Source organism: Tetrao urogallus (genome assembly GCF_951394365.1).
Source record: "Tetrao urogallus genome assembly, chromosome: Z".
In the NCBI taxonomy this organism is placed as follows: Eukaryota; Metazoa; Chordata; class Aves; order Galliformes; family Phasianidae; genus Tetrao; species Tetrao urogallus.
The window spans coordinates 5146967-5164811 of NC_136816.1; the positions used below are offsets into that span (position 1 = coordinate 5146967).

Here is a 17845-nt window from a genome sequence, read left to right on the forward strand (position 1 = left end):
AAAAATAGTTTTATAAGAACATCTGAAAACACTTCACCTTTCATGTCTTCTTTCAGGTCACGGAAAGCTAAGGCAGAGCTCTTTTTTTGGCCTGGAGCTCTGAGATTCATTGATGGTGTCTTCTACCATCAATGAATCAAACCATTAGAGTTGTCCTTAAAAGTAAAACACAGAAATGGGGAGGACAGAAGGGATGACACCAGCTTTCGGCTATTGCATCCACTGGGTTTCTGCTTGTTCATTTGATGGCTTGTTTAAACATAACACATGGTAGTGGTGAAATGCAAAGTGTCACTGAGCTGCAAGCTAAGCCAGATCCTGCTTTATGGCTGTGTGTGGTGTACAGATCAGCCTGCCTTGGCCCCAGCATGCAGGAAAAGGCATGCTCTGGAGAGAGGTCTTTATGTTCCTTCCTACGTTCGTAAGATTTCAAAAGCTGCCTTGTTAGATGAAAAAAAAAGGGCTTAACTATGAAATCACTTCCTTCTGTTTAAAATATTTCAAATCAAGAGGAAAAAGAAAAAACAAAAACACAACAGAAAGCAAAAACAAAAAAGCAAAAACAAACAAAAAAATGAAAGAAAGAAAGTAAGAAAGAAAAAGAGAAAGATAGTAAAAGGGGGAAAAAAATCTGTTCTCTGCCTCTGATGTGTTCCTAGGTCTCGGCACCCTGGGATGACGCTGGGTGCCAGATCCTGACTGCTCCTGATGCACAACTGTCCTCTTGTGCATAGCCAGGGACATGGCGCTCGGTGCAAGAACTCTAACAAAGATCCTAAAGCAAGGATGTGTGTGCTTCCACCTACTAGCACCCACAGGTGTACCCAGATCCCAGCCCTCCTCGGCTCCCAGGGTTCCACAGTGGGAATCACTCCAGCTCCTTCCCCACTCAGCAGTGAGCTGAGCTGCACACACACCGAAACACTGCCTTTCCTCTCTCTGCCTTCAGAAAAAGTTGGTGTCTGCCTTCAGTGTGATGTATTAGCTTCCTCTGCATCATTAAGGAAGGCAGGGTGGTCTTTTCTTCTCTGTTACAGAGGCTCACTGATGCAGGAAAAAGCAGAGGTCATGAGATAAACATTCAGCACACTGCTGCAGGCAGCCCTGGAGATCCACTCACCTTCACTGCCTTTGCCAAAGCAGAAACAAACTCTGCCCCTACAGCGTTGCCTTTGGAAGGAGGTAATCAGGAAATACCACATTAGGGAATTCAAACTGTTGCTTGAGAAAACTGTAAACCAGATTTGCAAGCAGACTTCAAGCAGCACAAGAGCACCAATGCATCAGGGGTTGCTGCAGGTTTCCTCTGAGCGCAGGCTTTACCTAGCCAGCGCTTCCAACTGCTCAGAGCCAGAAAGCAAACTTCCACTGCAAGTGATTATTTGGAGATGTGGGACAGCATTCGTGCGCTGGTGGCAACTAATGAGCTTTTCTCATGGCTCAGCTGGTCATCTGCTAAATGCCCTGATATACAAACATTCAACCTCTGCAGTCTCTGAGGTTGCCCCCATCTTCATCTTGCAGATGTTCCTGAGGCCTGAGAGCAAGGTGAAGGCATGGTTTTAGTTGTTAGCTCTGTGACTGAACTCGTCCAACCAAATCACCTGGGGATTAATTTCTCTTCGAGATTTGATTAAAGAACCCACTGTCTTTCACTATAAATGGTATCTTATGCAGATTAGCAGAGGTGCTACTGCAAAGCACAACACTGAATTTAGGGAAAGGAAATAAGGCCTTGCTCAAATTTTGCGGAAAACATTACATGCACTACCTGCAGCACTGATAAATTTTACTGAAAAGAATCTAAATGTGGAACCAGAGATATTGGTGAACTCTAGTAGCATTTAAATTTGAGTCACCTCAACTGAATGTTATTTAACCATGGGAGAACAGAGAAGGATGCAGTCACTACCTACACTGCCATTCTATTTCCACACGTGCTTCATAATAACTACAGTTTGCTGTCTATTCAGTCACTTGTATTTATTTATTCCTGCATGAATGCATTTTACTGATATCAGTGCTTACTATCCCCCACTCGTTTTTAAAAGCCTGAAACAGTCCTTTTCCTCAGAGGAAATACTTCACTGGTTATGAACAGCAATTAATTCAGAAGAGGAAACAAGTATCTATTTCCAAGAAAGAAATCTGCAAAATCTAACTGTATTTTTTTTCATTTTCTTAACCACATCTTGCCTTCTGTGAGAAGGGAGGTAGGGGCAACTGTCCAAATCACAAGAGGTTTTACCCACTCCTACAGCCTCCCATGCAAAACATGAAGTTATTCTTTCCCTGATGAATAAAACAGAACACTTAGGACTATCTTTTCAATAGGTGAACAAGTCAGCTGACTACACAGTTCACATTAAAAAAATATCACTAGCTGAGAAAACAGTATTTACATTCTTTAACTAAAATGAGAGTTGTTGCAGTGACTTACATCAAAGTTGGTGATAAAAATCAACTGTCTTCTTTGTGCAGGTAATAAGAGCTAGAAATCAAAAGTCACAATGTAAAGCCATGGAACTCGGGATGTCAAAGCAAGAACTCTGGCTAAGTTTAGGTCCCTGGAGACTTGGGGACAGTTGCACTTATGGATAACTAGGCCAAGTTTACAACACAACAGGGGACTAGCATTGCAAGGGACCCATCTGCCCTGTTGAAGGACCTCATGCAAAGGACCTCCCCTCATAGCTGGGGACAGATAATTAGCACCATCCCTACCTGACTGCAGCTCACTATCATCAGCTGCAACAAAGAAAACTGAAGGAACTGCAAGGATAATCACCAGGGAGTGGTATCATCCAGGCAGTGCTTTTGCATAAGAAAGCAGAAAGCACAAGATCTAAACCAAATATACTTGTCCAAGAAGACAAAAAACCTTTAAACTGCACTGCGATATTTGCTTGATATTTCCCCATTTTCCAAGCCCTGAACCTTAGGGACCTCCAGAGAACTACACCAATACCTCATGTGGTATCTTTCCCTATAAATAAAGAGGCAGGTACTTTAGATGTGCCAAACCATACAGCAGAGACCTGAGCATACTGTACATAAAGACTTGTTTAACATGTGAAGTCACAGGATCACAGATCACAGAATTGTAGGGGTTGGAAGGGACTTCAAGAGATCATTGAGTCCAGCCCCCCTGCTAAAGCAGGTACCCAACAATAGGTCACTCAGGTAGGTCCAGGCAGGTCTTGGATATCTCCATAGAAGGAGACTGCACAAGCTCACTGGGCAATGTGTTTCAGTGCTCCATCGTCCTTACCGTAAAGAAGTTCTTCCACATGTTAGTACGGAACTTCCTGTGTTCAGGTTACAGGCCATTACTCCTTGTTGAGCATCCTTTCAACACAAGCCTCTAGCTTCTTTTATTTCAGACACAAAATATTACTTGAATACACACATCACTTTTAGCACAAGGAAAGAACCTGTATTTCAGTGCATGATGGACCCACTTCATTTGGCATCTTCTCATGCCAATAGGTGAACAGTGCCGGGGACAAGCTGCTAGAAAAGGTTTTAAACTTGCATTGCTCCAAAAATCCCTTCCTTATCAAGATCTTGCTATTTTCATCAGTTTCATGTTACATAGCTGGATGACCACATCTGTGATATCCTTTTTCATAAAAGCTTGATAATACCCACACAGTAATGAATGCTGGGGCTTCTTATTGCCCCTACTTCTTCTACCATCTTCCAAATGACGCTGACCTCCCAGAAGCTGGACATGCATTACTGCAATCACCTGGTAAGAAATAGAGCGGGGAAGGTAGAGGGGACAAAGTAAAAACTTACCAAGCACAATGACCACAGTCTTCAGGAGGCTCATCATGGTGTCCCGATTCCTGCGAGGTCCAGAACTGTGTCTGGACATTCTCATAGTCCTTTGGCGGACATACCCAAAGATATGAGCGTATAAGACCACCATGACCACAAAAGTGACCAGGTTGAAAATAGCCCAGAAGACCAGGTAGGAGTCACTATAGAGCGGTGCCATGTTGGAGCAGTGAGTGATATCACAAATACAGTTCCATCCGACACTTGGTATGGCACCCATTACGATGGCCATAGTCCAGATAACAACAATTACCACCACCACTCGCCGGTTGCTCATCCGAGTATGTAGCTGCATGCGAAAGACTGTAATGTGCCGCTCGATGGCGATGGCCAGCAGATTGGCCACAGAGGCTGTCAGGCTAGTGTCAATGAGACCCTGACGGAGAAGCCAGGTGCTTACAGTCAGTCTTCTAGTATTAGGTCCCGTGTTGAACATTAAGTAAAAGTAGGCCAGCCCTGCAAAAAAGTCTGCGGCGGCTAAGTTGGCCATTAAGTAATAAATAGGAAAGTGGAATCGGCGGTTGACATAAATAGCCACCATAACCAAGAGGTTGGCTAGCATGATGAAGATGCAGACGGTAATCCCCAAGCCCATTACGAGCTTGCTGACAGTGTTCCATTCAGTGGCTAGATATTTTCCACTCCGGTTATAAAAGAAGGCAATGGTTTCATTGTAGTAGCACTGTGGTTCACTCATGGCTGTGGACTGAAAGAAGAGGGGGGGCGGGGAAAGAGAGAAAAAGAACGACATCAGAACTGAAAACATATGATTGCCTCCATGGACAAGGCATGCACAGAGAGCAGGGAAAGGCACTGGACGGAGAAAGGGAACACGCTTCAGAACAAATTTACTTTTTCAGAACAAACAGCATTCCACAAATCACAAACTATTGCTCTGAGGATTCCAGTAACTACAGCCAGATTAGAAGCAACCAGAAATACTTCCATCTGCTCTGGGAATGAGCACAATTTCTGTCATAGCTGTAAATTACATAATAAACATTAGAGCTTCTGTCCAGGCAGACCTCCTGAAAAACTCACTTAGAGAGACAGGCATGCAATTCATAATTAAAAGAAGTTAACTCTGTTACAGAACGCTTTGTTTATGTTATGAGTGCATAAAAGCATTGTTTGGCTATAGCTGTGATACATGACACGTTCCTCAAAGAGGAAGAAAAGTTGCTGCACTTCCCCGGAGGTTTTAATTCACCCAGATCTTCATCAGGGACATTTCTTGTTGTTCTGTTATAATCAGTTACTCAAAATGCAATTCCCAAAAGCCAAATCTCACAAAAAGAAACTCTTCAGACTAACATAGTGATTCCTTGTTTAGGGTGGTTTATCAGAAAGGACTCAAGGATGAAATGATAATAAAAAAAAAAACCAACAAGAAGTTCATGTCACTGTCTGAAGACACTCAGGAGACCTGTTTCTGGTTTTATCGCTATCAAAACTCTATTCACTGAAATTCATTTTTATTTTTCTCAATGCAGAAACAGAGGAGTTATAGCAAGAAAACAGGTAGTACACCCAAACAAATAACAGATCAACATCAAAATGTAAGAATTTTTTCCCATTAAAACATGCAAACAAACAAACAAAACAGTTTTGGACTGCTCCAACCATTCTGATGGAAATGCTTCAACTAACACAACATTCAGGTTGAAACTAAAAATGTACACAATTAGGAAAAAAAAAATATTAGTAATAGTGCTCCAGTTAAAGAAGTATCTGATAAAAGATTTCCTCAGAATTACTCAAGGCTATTTCTCTTTGTTTTCATTTGCACCTATTTGTCAACACAACTAAGCAAATTCCAAAGAAGCAGTATACAAACCTTTCCACCCATAACCCAAACGCTTTACATAACAGCTAGATCTGTGCTGCAGAAAAAGCTTTTTTCTAAAAATGATTTCAGTTCTAACCTAAACACTGATCAGAAACATTTGCAAACCCAGGATAATTAAGAACAAGAGTAAATAGTATTTTCAGCACACTGACTATAAAACTTAAATTGCTCCTCTAGGATACATCAATTCTTAGGTTAAAAACCTTTTAGCCTTAATTATTTAAGAATTTTTCAAAGTTCTCATATAGGATTTCTCCACTGCCCAGAAAAACTGATTTACAAGGCATACTTAACAAAGAGAGACTTAGCTACAAGACATCTGGCTTCAATTCTTTGCTTAAGGATTGTGTGGCAATAACAGGTCAAGTGTAAGAAGCCTTGAGGGAGGGAGGAAGTCATAGGAATGAATTAGTGGCCCTTATAACAGCTTGCCAACATCTGCATTAATTATGTGGATGGCCTGGTTTTTGCCTTTTTGCCCTCTATAGGAGTATTTGGATGCAGTCTTATAATTTCAATTGCAGAGGAGGTCAGGACTCCAAACTCTAGTGAATGTTTGTTATCCTGAATAAATTCTCTCCTTGTCCATGCTTTTATTGATCTAAATTCTTCTTGCAGCTGGCTGCTGCCCATACTTGACGATTTTCGCTCCACTATTGCTGCTGCAGAGAGAGGCAGATAACACCTGGCAGAACAAATAATTCAAATGCAGAAAATTGAAACCTGGTAGATACTCCTTTCCTTTCTCCCTTGTTTCAATTTTATTTTGCAAATGGGCTTAGACTTTGAAACACTGCCCTGATATTGTAGCACCCTCCCTGCTCTCTCATATGAAACGCAAAGCAAGACAGGGCTCACTGTAACAAGCACCAAGTGCAGTGCATTTGTCTCATTCACAGAATGCCAAGCCAGGGCTGAACAAGTGCAATGCGCATAGGAGTATGTAAAATGCTGCAGACTGAGCCCTGTTAGGTTTGAAAACAGGACAGTGCTTAAATAACCCTGGGGTAACAGCATGAGGCTGGCTTTTTTCTTCTCTCATTTTGAAGATGCAGTAATAAAATCCTCTGCTGGTGTAAAGGATTCTGAAAGAAGTTTTGTGTTCAGGTTGTGCTAATCTAAAACCTGGAATCCTTCTTTAAGAGCAATCTTTTCAGTCCCAGGGGAAAGAGTAGTGTATCAGGATCTTAGCTGTGCAGGTGCTTGCTTCTGAGATTTGAACTGGGAGCTGATTTGTGTCCACCAGTGGAGTTTCCAGGTGCTGAAACAAATGGTCCCATTTGTGAGAGTGATTAAGGAACAAGTCGCTGACCGAAGTTCAGACAGGGGACTTCCAGACGATCAGCTTTCTCAGATGCCAGCAGATATCCTACAGGAAAGTTCTGACCTCACAGGTCAGCATATGCAGATCCCAAGGCATCCCATTCACGCATGAAGCTGCTGTCTGGAAGCTGCTGTCTGGAAGCAAGGGCTTGAGTAAAAGGAAAAATAATGTACTTCTGAGTACTGAAAGTGTTAACATCCTACAACAGCACATGCAAGCAGGGAGACCCAGCCCCTCTCCTGTCCCTGCAGGAAAAGGGGCAGGGAAGTTTATATTTTAATTTCCTGAAGTTTCACTCAGTGTGTTTCATTGCCTGGGTAAGCCAGATGTGCAGTGCCCTGAGATTTACCTCATCCACTTAGTATATCTCAACAGAAGTTTAAAACAAACTGCAAATTGCCTGTGTTAACTAAACACTGAAGACACATGTGTGCAAGGAAACATCTGAATTATAAACCAACAAGATAGATAAAGGAAAATGGAGTAACAGCAGGCTGAAATCAAAGACTTCTCTAACAATAAGAGGTTGATTTAATACTCAAGACACAGTTGTCCCACGTCAAAGAACAAGAAAATCCTGAGTACATGGGGTTAAGTCTCTTAAAAACACAAAACCCAGTCACAGCCACAATGCAGTGCACACAGACCAGAGAGCTCGGCACCAGTACTTAATAAATGTTACCCTGCTTCTACAGATGACACCTATTCAACTCTTGGTGAGAATAATGCCCTGGCATTGGCACCTCCAGCCATCATCTGCTACATATGTCCCCTCAGCTGTGGTGGTACACAGCTACGTTACCAGGGTGGCAATGGGAAGACAGAGAAGAAAAGTGACTTTATCTCCAGTGTTTGGTGCTTCATCCATTCTTCTGCTTCCCTGGCCCCTACAGAATAGCTGAAGGAGTGGGCTAAGGACTAGGGCATCGGGCAGTCTTGCCTATGGGATGCTCTTGGGTGAGCAGCTCACTGTCACCTTCTCCTCCTGCTGAAGATATTGGAAAAGACATTGGCTGCCCAGAGCAGAAAGGTCAGAAGGGAGCTTGGTGGTGAGTGGCAGCCCAAGTGGGGAGGGCTCTGCACCTGGGGATGGTTAGAGTGCAAGATACACTGATTGTCTAAATGAAGTCTGCACAAGGTGCTTGAAGGACAAATGATCAGCTTGTAAACCACTGCAATCTGAGAGTTTGCTCCTTAATTCACTGAAAAGGAAAAACCCCCAAAGACTCCCCCACACTGAGAACATAGGCACACTGACTTCTTGCTGAGAGAAAGAGAGCTGAACATTCTTAGAATACTAAGGTCTGACTTTTACAGAGCCTTTAAAACTTGGAAGCCACAAAAATGTTTCCATATCCAAGAAAACACTTTAAAATATTTTAACCCTTTCAAATGCAGTCTGCTTCTCTCCTTTCCCCTTATATTGAATTAACCTTGACACATTGCTGTTTTCTTACCTAGAACACAATGAGAAAATGAAAAGCCAGTTATCTGGCAAGGAAGACTGAGGAAGATGACAGTTCTGCATAGAATAATATGCCAAGTGGAAGCCAGAAACCTCAAATTTGTAGAAGTCATTCAACTTGCATGCAACCTCCTTGAAGTCTATGAGACTCAGAGGAGACTCATCCTATACAGGATGAGCTTTTAATTCTGAGGTAGTTGCCCTTGGATCCCAGAAATAATATTTATTGTTCTCAGCGTTATCCAGAAATCCAGAAAACATTTCAGAGGAAAAGCAGAATTGGGAATGGTAGGTTACTACTCCAAAATAGCAATAGGTGGCTTACAGCTCTATATTTAGAACAGCAAGCATTGACAAGAGAAGCAACAGCATGCTATAAATTTAGCTAAATACTCTGAAATTTACCAACATATCAGGAAGGCTAGAGCAGAAAAGCTTGGGGAAACGGCCGATTTCAAAGTCCTCAAAATCAATAAGATTATCAAGTAAGAATATTTTTAAAGTAAGCATAGAAGAGTACATTTAGGAATAATTGAATGAATATGTGAATAATTTCTCAAGCTGCAATTGCTAAAACAAGGACTTTATAAAAGTAAAGTTGTAACAGGTGAGAAAAAAATCCAATTTGAAGAAAAATCACTATCTAATGAAAAGCATAACCTATTGTTCAGAATGCAGAGGAAACAAGAGGTTCGAAAGTAAAGGGATAAAGATAAAGGTATTTCCTCTGACAATAAAAGTAGAATTTAAAAGGGGCCATTTACCCAACATGGCAAAATCAAGGAAGTCTTGAGACAAGGGTACTGATTCATCATAGCCTTATGCAATTATTTATATCTGTAAAAATAAGTATAATACACTAACTCCAAGAGGCAGTAGATCTTCACGTACCCTTTCCAGAATGGCATTAATTGTTTGATAGACTGGAATAAGATTTGTATCTTAGATTTGGTGGTTCAGTCACAGCAAGCCACTTCTTCACCTCACTAGAAACATTTTTCATTTCTCACAGCTGAAAAGGTAGGAAAAAGTCAATCCCTTTGCAAGGGGTCCATTCAATTCTGCTGTGACACGATTAAAAAAAAGAAGCAACACATAGACACTGTGGCAACATCTTAAGAATGCATTTGTAGTAGATTTTACTGCTGAGTTTCAGCTTTAATAGATCTTGCGAACTGAGAAGTCCTTGGCTATCTTGCAGCTTACACCTGAAAAGGGTAACCTAAACTACCTAAGCACAAAGGGCACCAAAGAAACCCAGCAACACCGGAAAAAGAAGCAGTTATGTTGCTGGAAGGTATAATTCACAAGTGACACAGATCCTGATGGAAGCTATGATTACAACAGCCTCCACAGATAGACTATAAAACCAAGAAGGGTGTTGACTTTCCTTAATGCTTATTCACCGTGATTACTACAAAAGCAAAGTAAAAAATAGCTTTTGAGGATTAAAAAAACCAGAATGGGCAGGAGCTTGAAGTCCAGCAAAAGCTAAATATTCTTTTCCTCTGGAAGCTAACTAGCCAGTCTGAAATACCCAAACTCAATGGTACAACTTTTCAGGATAGATAAATCAGGAGTCGTGCCATTCAGAGGTGAATTCTCATTAATGCAGAGCAGTGACAGTGAGAAACACTTTTCCAACAGGCCCCCAAATTGCTAATTCTCTTGATTCAAACTCCTGCCTTTTCTTCAGCTGCATGAAAGAAGCATGCATATGCAAACACAACTTCTTTCACTGCAAAGGGAGATTTAGGAAATCAGAAAGCTAACCGAACTGGAAAAAAATATCCAGCAGAAGACAGAGACTGAAGCCATTCCTCCAGCAACTTACCAAGTGATTCAGGCCCTGCTGTATCACTGTTCCTTTCCCACAGACCCAACATTATCAGATGAGCTGCATTCTTCCCAAGCCACACCTACATGTTCTGATGAATATTTTCCAACTCAGGACCACCTGATTCCACATCACCACATTCCCCCTTCCATTAGCTGGATGGCTTGGGCATTCATTACTTGCTCCCAGACCATTCAGCACTTCTCTGCTGCCCTGATGCTGCCTTCCAAGCTCCTCTCAAAGGGAGGTCATCACTACAATGCAGAGATACTCCAAAAATACATTAACTGGAAAGACAGGATTGAGCATGTTTTGCAGAATGTTGAGCCTGAATGTTCCATGCACACTATGTAATGGGTTTTTGCAAAGCTCTTTGAGTTTCACTCTTTTCTGGAGGAGCCTTCATGACTGCTTGTGCTTTCCAGCTGTCCCTTCCCCCTGTCAAGGGGAGCTCAACAAGGCCCAGTACAGGCCAGTGCCTCCCGGCTCTGCTGTGGGAAACACAGCAAGGTGATTACATTCCATTAACTAATATGCCTACTGGAATATACCACCTCTCACACTTTTAAAATACTCTGTGCTATGATATAGACCAGACCTCTTCAGTATATCACCCAATGCCCTCTGCCTAACTCTCCACTTGATCATCGCAGCTGACATCTGACCTGCTTAGTTATTCCTGCATCAAGGGCAGCTCAGGACAGGCCTGCTCAGCCCCAGGATGAAAGGGCTTTTCCTCTGTGTGTGATGCCCTAGAAACCCTCCAAGTGGAATAAACCAGAGGGAAAACAGAACAAAACAAGAAACAAACTGAACAAGCCTCCACAAAACCCATACCTCCAACATCCCAACTGAGTTCCCATGCATAATGAAACATAACGTGCATCCCTCAGGCCCAGTTTGGTGCTCTACGAGCCAAGCTGGGTTAAGCTTTTGGCACCAGCAGCTGAAAGATTGGTCTTTTATGCTGCAAAAATTCTGGAGGCTACTGGGGCTGTTTGCATCTCCAGGGCACGCCTTCCATCACTCCTCACAGAGCAAACCAGTAATGCAAGCACTTGGGAGAGGTTCGCCTACAAGCAAAACGCTTATTCGGAATTATGTTAACGAGACCTGCACATTTCACTGTGGGCTGGAAACCAAGATTTCAAAATGGGAAGAAGATTGTCCTGCGTTTACTACTGCAAATACATTTCTTTTTCTTCTTGAAATATACACAGTTTTGGCTTCTTTTGCTTTGATGCACTCTTGTGAAATGTGTAAACACAATACAGAAAGATCTTTCTAGCTCAGGGCTCTGGCAGGAATAGGTTCCCTATCAGTAACATGTCCATACTGTACTAAGAAGCTGCCCTTACTGGTCAATTTCGAACAAATTGGAACTGTACTTTAAACACCAGACTATTTCATTTACATATCATTCTTTGGCACAGATAGCTTAAATCTCTTCATCTCTAATTTCAACAAAAGGAAGGGAAAATAAAGAAGTATTCAGTGGCATTGAGTGGAAGAAGTGGTTTTTGGCTCTGGTAGCCACACAGCCATGAAAGGACACTATAATGGAATCTGCTATGGGTTTCTCTTTGGAACAGCTGCAAGGCGGTTATTTAAATGTATTCATTCACTTCTAGTGTTTGGCTGGTAGAATCCACTGCTGGCAAAAGCAAAGAGAGTGATGAATTTTGTTGTTTTCTTGTTTTAAGCATTTCTGAAGCACTGTTGGAAGTCCCTATTTCATTAAACAAGAAAGGCTCACATCATTTCTTCTTCAAAGCTTTTATAGCAGAGTTCATCCCATGCCATTCACAAGAAGATACTAATCACTCCACAGAGTAAATTGCTCCGTTTAGATCACCACTTGTGCTTCCTCTCTGCAAAACACAAAGCCCTTAGGGATACTAAATGTTTCCTGCAGGCTGTTTTAACTTTCTACTTCTCTGCATTATCAGACCAATCAGGTTTCTGTTATCCTTTTGCACATACAGAGCTGAACCATGAAGCTGTTAGGTCTGCAAAAAAAATTCTGAAACTTACGAAAACAGAAAGTTTTGTAATTTTGTTGTTTCTTCCTCTAAGGAACAGAACAGCTTATGTCTCATTTGAAATCAATAGACACAGCCCTACAATAAAAAAAACTCCATCACCAACAAATATTTGTTAACTACGGCAATTTTTTCTTTTAATTGATTCTTTGATATATTGGGAATGCTGTCCTAGAATCATTTTCTGATCCAGATCTCAGCTGCAGACAGTCAAACACCCTGAAACTTCATTTATCCTTCACATTTAAACATGGCCAAGATGCATTCAGTGCTTACCTCTGGTGAATGCTGGAGGGGGAAAGAAGGTTGAAGCAGAGCTTCAGAGAGATCAGTGCATGGGAGAATATGAAGAGACATTACTGTGGAAAACAAGTGTTGCTTCAGTAGAGGCTTGTGGAGATGCATCAAAATCCCTTACTGTGCTGACAGACTGGCAATAAGAAAGTAGCAGCACTGTTACACCTGGTATTAAGAACTTTGAAAACCTTTCCACAATATGAGCCTTTCTGTCGACTCAGAAAATAAATCACATGAAAAATACCTATTTCAATTAAATTAACAAAACTTCCCACTGCGGTGTCACCACAAGCATCTGTACGATCAAGCCTAAGCCAAAACCTGTCAGAGTGGGCTTTGGACTACAAAAAGCATTGCTGAGGTCTCTGGGATTATCCTGTGTGGTAACAGCCTATTCTTGGCTGTCCTTGGGCATTTATTTAAAGGGCTGATGACAGTCAAAGGAGTACTTGCTTCTGTGGTGAGTACATATATACCTATTTCTAATGCTAAAGTGTCCAAACGAAGTATCCAGGAAACCAACTGTCCTGGTAACACTAAATAAAAAAATTAATGCTAAAAGAATACCAAAAAGAAAAAAAAAAAGAAAGAAAGAAAGAAAGAAAGAAACTTTCAAGTAAAGTAGCAAAGCACTTTTTTTTTTTTTTTAAATAATAAATGAGATGCCATCTAGCTCATGTAGAAAGCATGCAAGGCTACTTCCAAGTTGTCTTATTTTTTTATCTCTAAGACATTAGCCCCTAAATATCTTCTGCAGCTGACTGTGGTTTCTACTCGGTTTTAAAAGGAAAAATAATGTGCTGCAGAAAAAAAAAGGTATTCTAACAAATGTACCTTTTCTTAAACAATAACCAAAGCTCATTTTAATGCTCATTTAGCACAAATGCTAAAGTCAAGCCCATTCACTAGGAATCTGCTTCATTTCTGTCTAATTATTCTGCCCTTAAGATATGTTACAATGCCCTTTTCTGTTAAAAAAATTGTTCCTCACCCTCAGCAACAGAAGTCTCCAGGCTATTTTTTTTGGAGCCATTTCTCCTTTACATAGGTTAAAGCCCTGTAACCATCATATCCAGCATGGCTTACTGAAATCTGTGATGAATTCACACGTGCACTTAAAACCTGCCATGTGGATATAATCTGTGAAATTGGAATCTGCTTTTACAATAAGAGGTTCAGAGAATAGTATTTTACAACCCACACTGAGATATCAGTCTTTCCTTTGCCTCCTGTTGCCATTTTGTTTTTGCTCTCAAGTCAAATCCTATGGAAGTATGGACTCTGGAACCCGGACATGGAACGGAGAGCCACAGAATCATAGAATCATCAAGGTCGGAAAAGACCTCTAAGATCAGCCAGTCCAACTGCCCACCTATCACTAGTATTTCCAACTAAACCCATCTATGTTAACAGCCAATATCTAGTATAATCTATATTTAGATTATACTTTTTGCCTCTTGTCTTTGGTCTAGAGATCCAAATCCTGTGCAAGATGTAGTCAGCAGAAAGTCCCTGCACAAAGCATGCATTTATGGTAAATGCAACAGAACCGTGACCATACAGTTTAGAAGGCCATTTTCAATCAAACCCTTTAGAAGTAATAGCTTTTCTCCCACTTGTTCTTACACCACAACTGACTCTCTCTCTGACAAACTCTCTCTCTGACTGATGCTCTCTTCAAAAAGGCATTTATGCTGAACAGCAGCCCCTGAACAGTAGCACACGTTTCTTACATGCAAAGAAGCTTCTCAAAAGAGAATGCAGGAAGACAGTGGTGCAGATGCCTTTCGGAGCATGCAGGGGATGGTCTGGGGGAGCCTTAGTCCAGGAAGGCAGAAGAGTGCATCAGTGGCCAAGCACCCTGCAATACAGCCATACAGGATCTCCTTCCTGTCAGGTGTCCTGAAACCTGCTGCAAAGAGATAAAATCCTTCTCTGACCCTAATATAGACTTGAAAAGCAACAGAAATAGTTTTAAAATGTACTACTTCTTAATCTGAAGTCCAGGGAGAAAAGGAGCACAAATAATTGCCCCTAAAAGAGATTTTAGACTTAGCTCCACCACCCATTAATAAGTTTTTTGCAGCTTCTCAGAGGTCTCTGCTAAGAGATTCAGTTCTCTCGAGTCAAAAGATCTTTAGCAAAAAGGAAAAAAAGAAAAAAAAAAGTTATGTTGCCAATTTTCTGATAGTATCACCTAAACTTAACCAGTTGTGGAGTGATGTATATATAAAGTATATACCCTTAAAAGTTTTAAATTCCAACAGACACCTGGGGCTCAAGTCAGAGGAACTTTTCAAGACGAAACCTTCAGCAGTACTAACATCTCCTTTTCTGTTTGTAATATTTACTTCACTAACAGGAAAAAATATGTGGTGTTCAGTGCATGGAGCTGAAGAAATCACTTAGGTATTTATAAATATCAAGTCTTAAGCATGCACTTTGACTCATGAAAGTAAGATTAGTAATTGTTAGTAATTGTAAGTATATTACTATTTTATTGCCAGTTTTGGCTTAGAAGCTTAGCACTCTTCATAAGAGCACTGAACCTGAAATTTCTCGTGGTTTTATTCCAAATGAACCCCATCGTGACCTTCTTCTACCCTGTATTCATTATGCACAGTAAAATCAAACCACATGGCAGGCAACACCTACGTGGAAACAATAAGGATCATAATACGCTGTATCTTTTCTTCTACAAATAGCAGTATAATACAGTGTCATGCCTCAAAGTATAACAACATTCTTAGGAAATGATGAATGTCTTTAATACAATGTTTCAGGGAAAATTCCCTCGATGACTCAAAACTGAGGGAGAAAAAAAAAAGAAGCAGGAATTCATTGGGGAAACAAAAAAGAGGTTCAGACAGCTTGGCTGCCTGAGTTTCATTGTGATCTCCTCACCTCGATCACCTCAGGCTGTGACATCATGGAGGATGGCACCAAATCGGTGGGGATATCCATTTTAGCTCAAAATGTTCCTGCTGTCCTTGCACCCCTCCTCTGGAGCCACAAACTTCTGGTAAGAACACGGAGATGCCTCCTCAGATCCCAGTCATGCTGGCATTTGCTCCTGGCAAGAAGAAAAAATATGGTTGAGAATAACATGAGAGCTGGGTATGCAGTCAACACCCAAGCCCCTGAGCTGCTACAAAACTAGCCTGGGAGTTTGTACAGCCAACTGGCTCACATGGCCATTTACAGTAGACTCACAGGAGGAGTTTCAAAGGGCACCATGTCATTTAGCCCAGAACAGCAAAACAATCCACTTGACCACACAAACTAGAACTCACAGAAACTGCACACAGCAAGAAGACTAATGTGCAGACCCCGCACACATTTCTAAGCAAAGATGGTCACTTGAGAGCGCTACATTAACAGTAGTATTTTTTCTCCACTTAGAGGAACAGAAGGAGAACCTCACAGAAGATTACCCTCAGGTTCTCAACTGCTATGTCTTACCTTTCAGTGATCACAAACATTCTTCATCTTAAGGATTATGACAAACTTATTGTAGGTGAGTTTCAATCGTACTTATTCTTTCTGGCAGATACGTACTGTGGGTGAATATACTGAACTGGTATGTACAGGCTGATGAGATGATACAACAAAACAAGTTATTTTCTTAGCTATCATGTTTATCAAGGCTTAGATCAGTTTCAGTCTATGTATCTATTCCTGTATGCAAAGGAAACCAAACAAAAAGGTAGAAAACTGCAAATGGCCATGAAATAAAGCCCACTTAAAAACTCCAGACTTTTGCTACTGCAGCTATTAATTTTTTTCCACAGTTATGCAAGACGTACACAATGCAGCCCACAGACGAGCCACCAGAAAGGATTTGGGAGAAAGATCTATTGCTCATAGCATCTACCACTTCCTACTCTGTAAGTCACGGTGGAAAACCACCCCCGCAAAGCGTAGTCAGTCCTCATCAAATACACCTAAAATGAACCCTGATCTAACCGGTATTTTTCAAACTCAGACTGTGGTGCAAGCACACAGCCAAAGCTAGCAGCTTTCCTGGCCTTTGGTCCCTTTTCTCAAAGCCAGCCCATACTTACACAGCCAAGACAGAGCTGATAAGCTGCACTCCACATGCTCTTATGAGTCGATTTTGTCTTTTTGTGCGCCCATGTGTCCAAACTCAGCCTTCACACACCACCCTGGAAATTACTCCTCCTTCTCCAAAAGCATTATCTTCAAATGCCTGCTTCACATTTCAACACAACCCAGCATGCCTGACATCACTTGTAGCTGCCTGGCTCGTCTTCCAAGCTCTAGGATCATTTTTCCCATCTTTATATAGCTTTCCAGTGACCCCTATTCCTTCTTACTCATCTCTTGCTAGCAGCCTTTCATTCTTTCCACTCCTTGCTCCAAATTTTTACCACTATGCTCATGCAGAGGACAGAAAATGGAGATTTATCATTCCTCCAAGAAAACCTTCACTGGAAATCAAAGAACCACACGGCAGATCTTTCAGGCTTCCCATTTCCATTTCAAAACAGACTTTTGGCCTATTTTCTGAAATTCACTGAATTCTGAAATTCAGATTTTTACCTCTGTGCCTGACAGATGAAGGAAACACCACTGTAATATCACAGAATCACAGAATCACAGAATCACAGAATGGCCAGGGTTGGAAGGGACCCTCATGGATCTCCAACCCCCCTGCCACATGCAGGGCCGCCAACCTCTCCATTTAATGCTAGACCAGGCTGCCCAGGGTCCCAACCAACCTGGCCTTGAACACCTCCAGGGATGGGGCATCCACAGCCTCTCTGGGCAGCCTGTTCCAGAACCTCACCACTCTCAGAGTAAAGAGCTTCTTCCTGACATTCAACCTAAATCTTCCCTCACTCAAGTTAAAGCCATTTCCTCTTGTCCTGCTGTTATCTACCCTTTCAAAGAGTTGATTCCCCTTCTCTTTGTAGGTTCCCTTTAGGTACTGAAAGGCCGCAATGAGGTCACCCCACAGCCTTCTTTTCTCCAGGCTGAACAAGCCCAGCTCCCTCAGCCTGTCTTTGTAGGGGAAGTGCTCCAGTCCCCTGGTCATCTTTGTGGCCCTCTTCTAGACTCTCTCCAACAGCTCCCTGTCTTTCTTGTACTGGGGGCTCCAGACCTGGACACAGTACTGCAGATGGGGCCTCCCAAGAGCAGAGTAGAGGGGGACAATCACCTCCCT

At 41.7% G+C, this 17845-nt stretch overlaps 1 protein-coding gene across 1 annotated transcript in view; it reads right to left on the bottom strand.

The window, feature by feature from the left end:
• Positions 1-15621, bottom strand: part of LPAR1 (lysophosphatidic acid receptor 1) — a gene marked incomplete at both ends in the record, with an annotated part of 39544 nt that extends 23923 nt beyond the window's left edge. Inside the window, 2 exons of the mRNA XM_079548666.1 lie at positions 3802-4549; positions 15562-15621. Of these exons, the coding sequence (XP_079404792.1) occupies positions 3802-4549; positions 15562-15621 (808 nt within the window). The remainder of the gene's footprint in view (positions 1-3801; positions 4550-15561) is intronic.
• Between the last annotated feature and the right edge of the window lie 2224 nt (positions 15622-17845).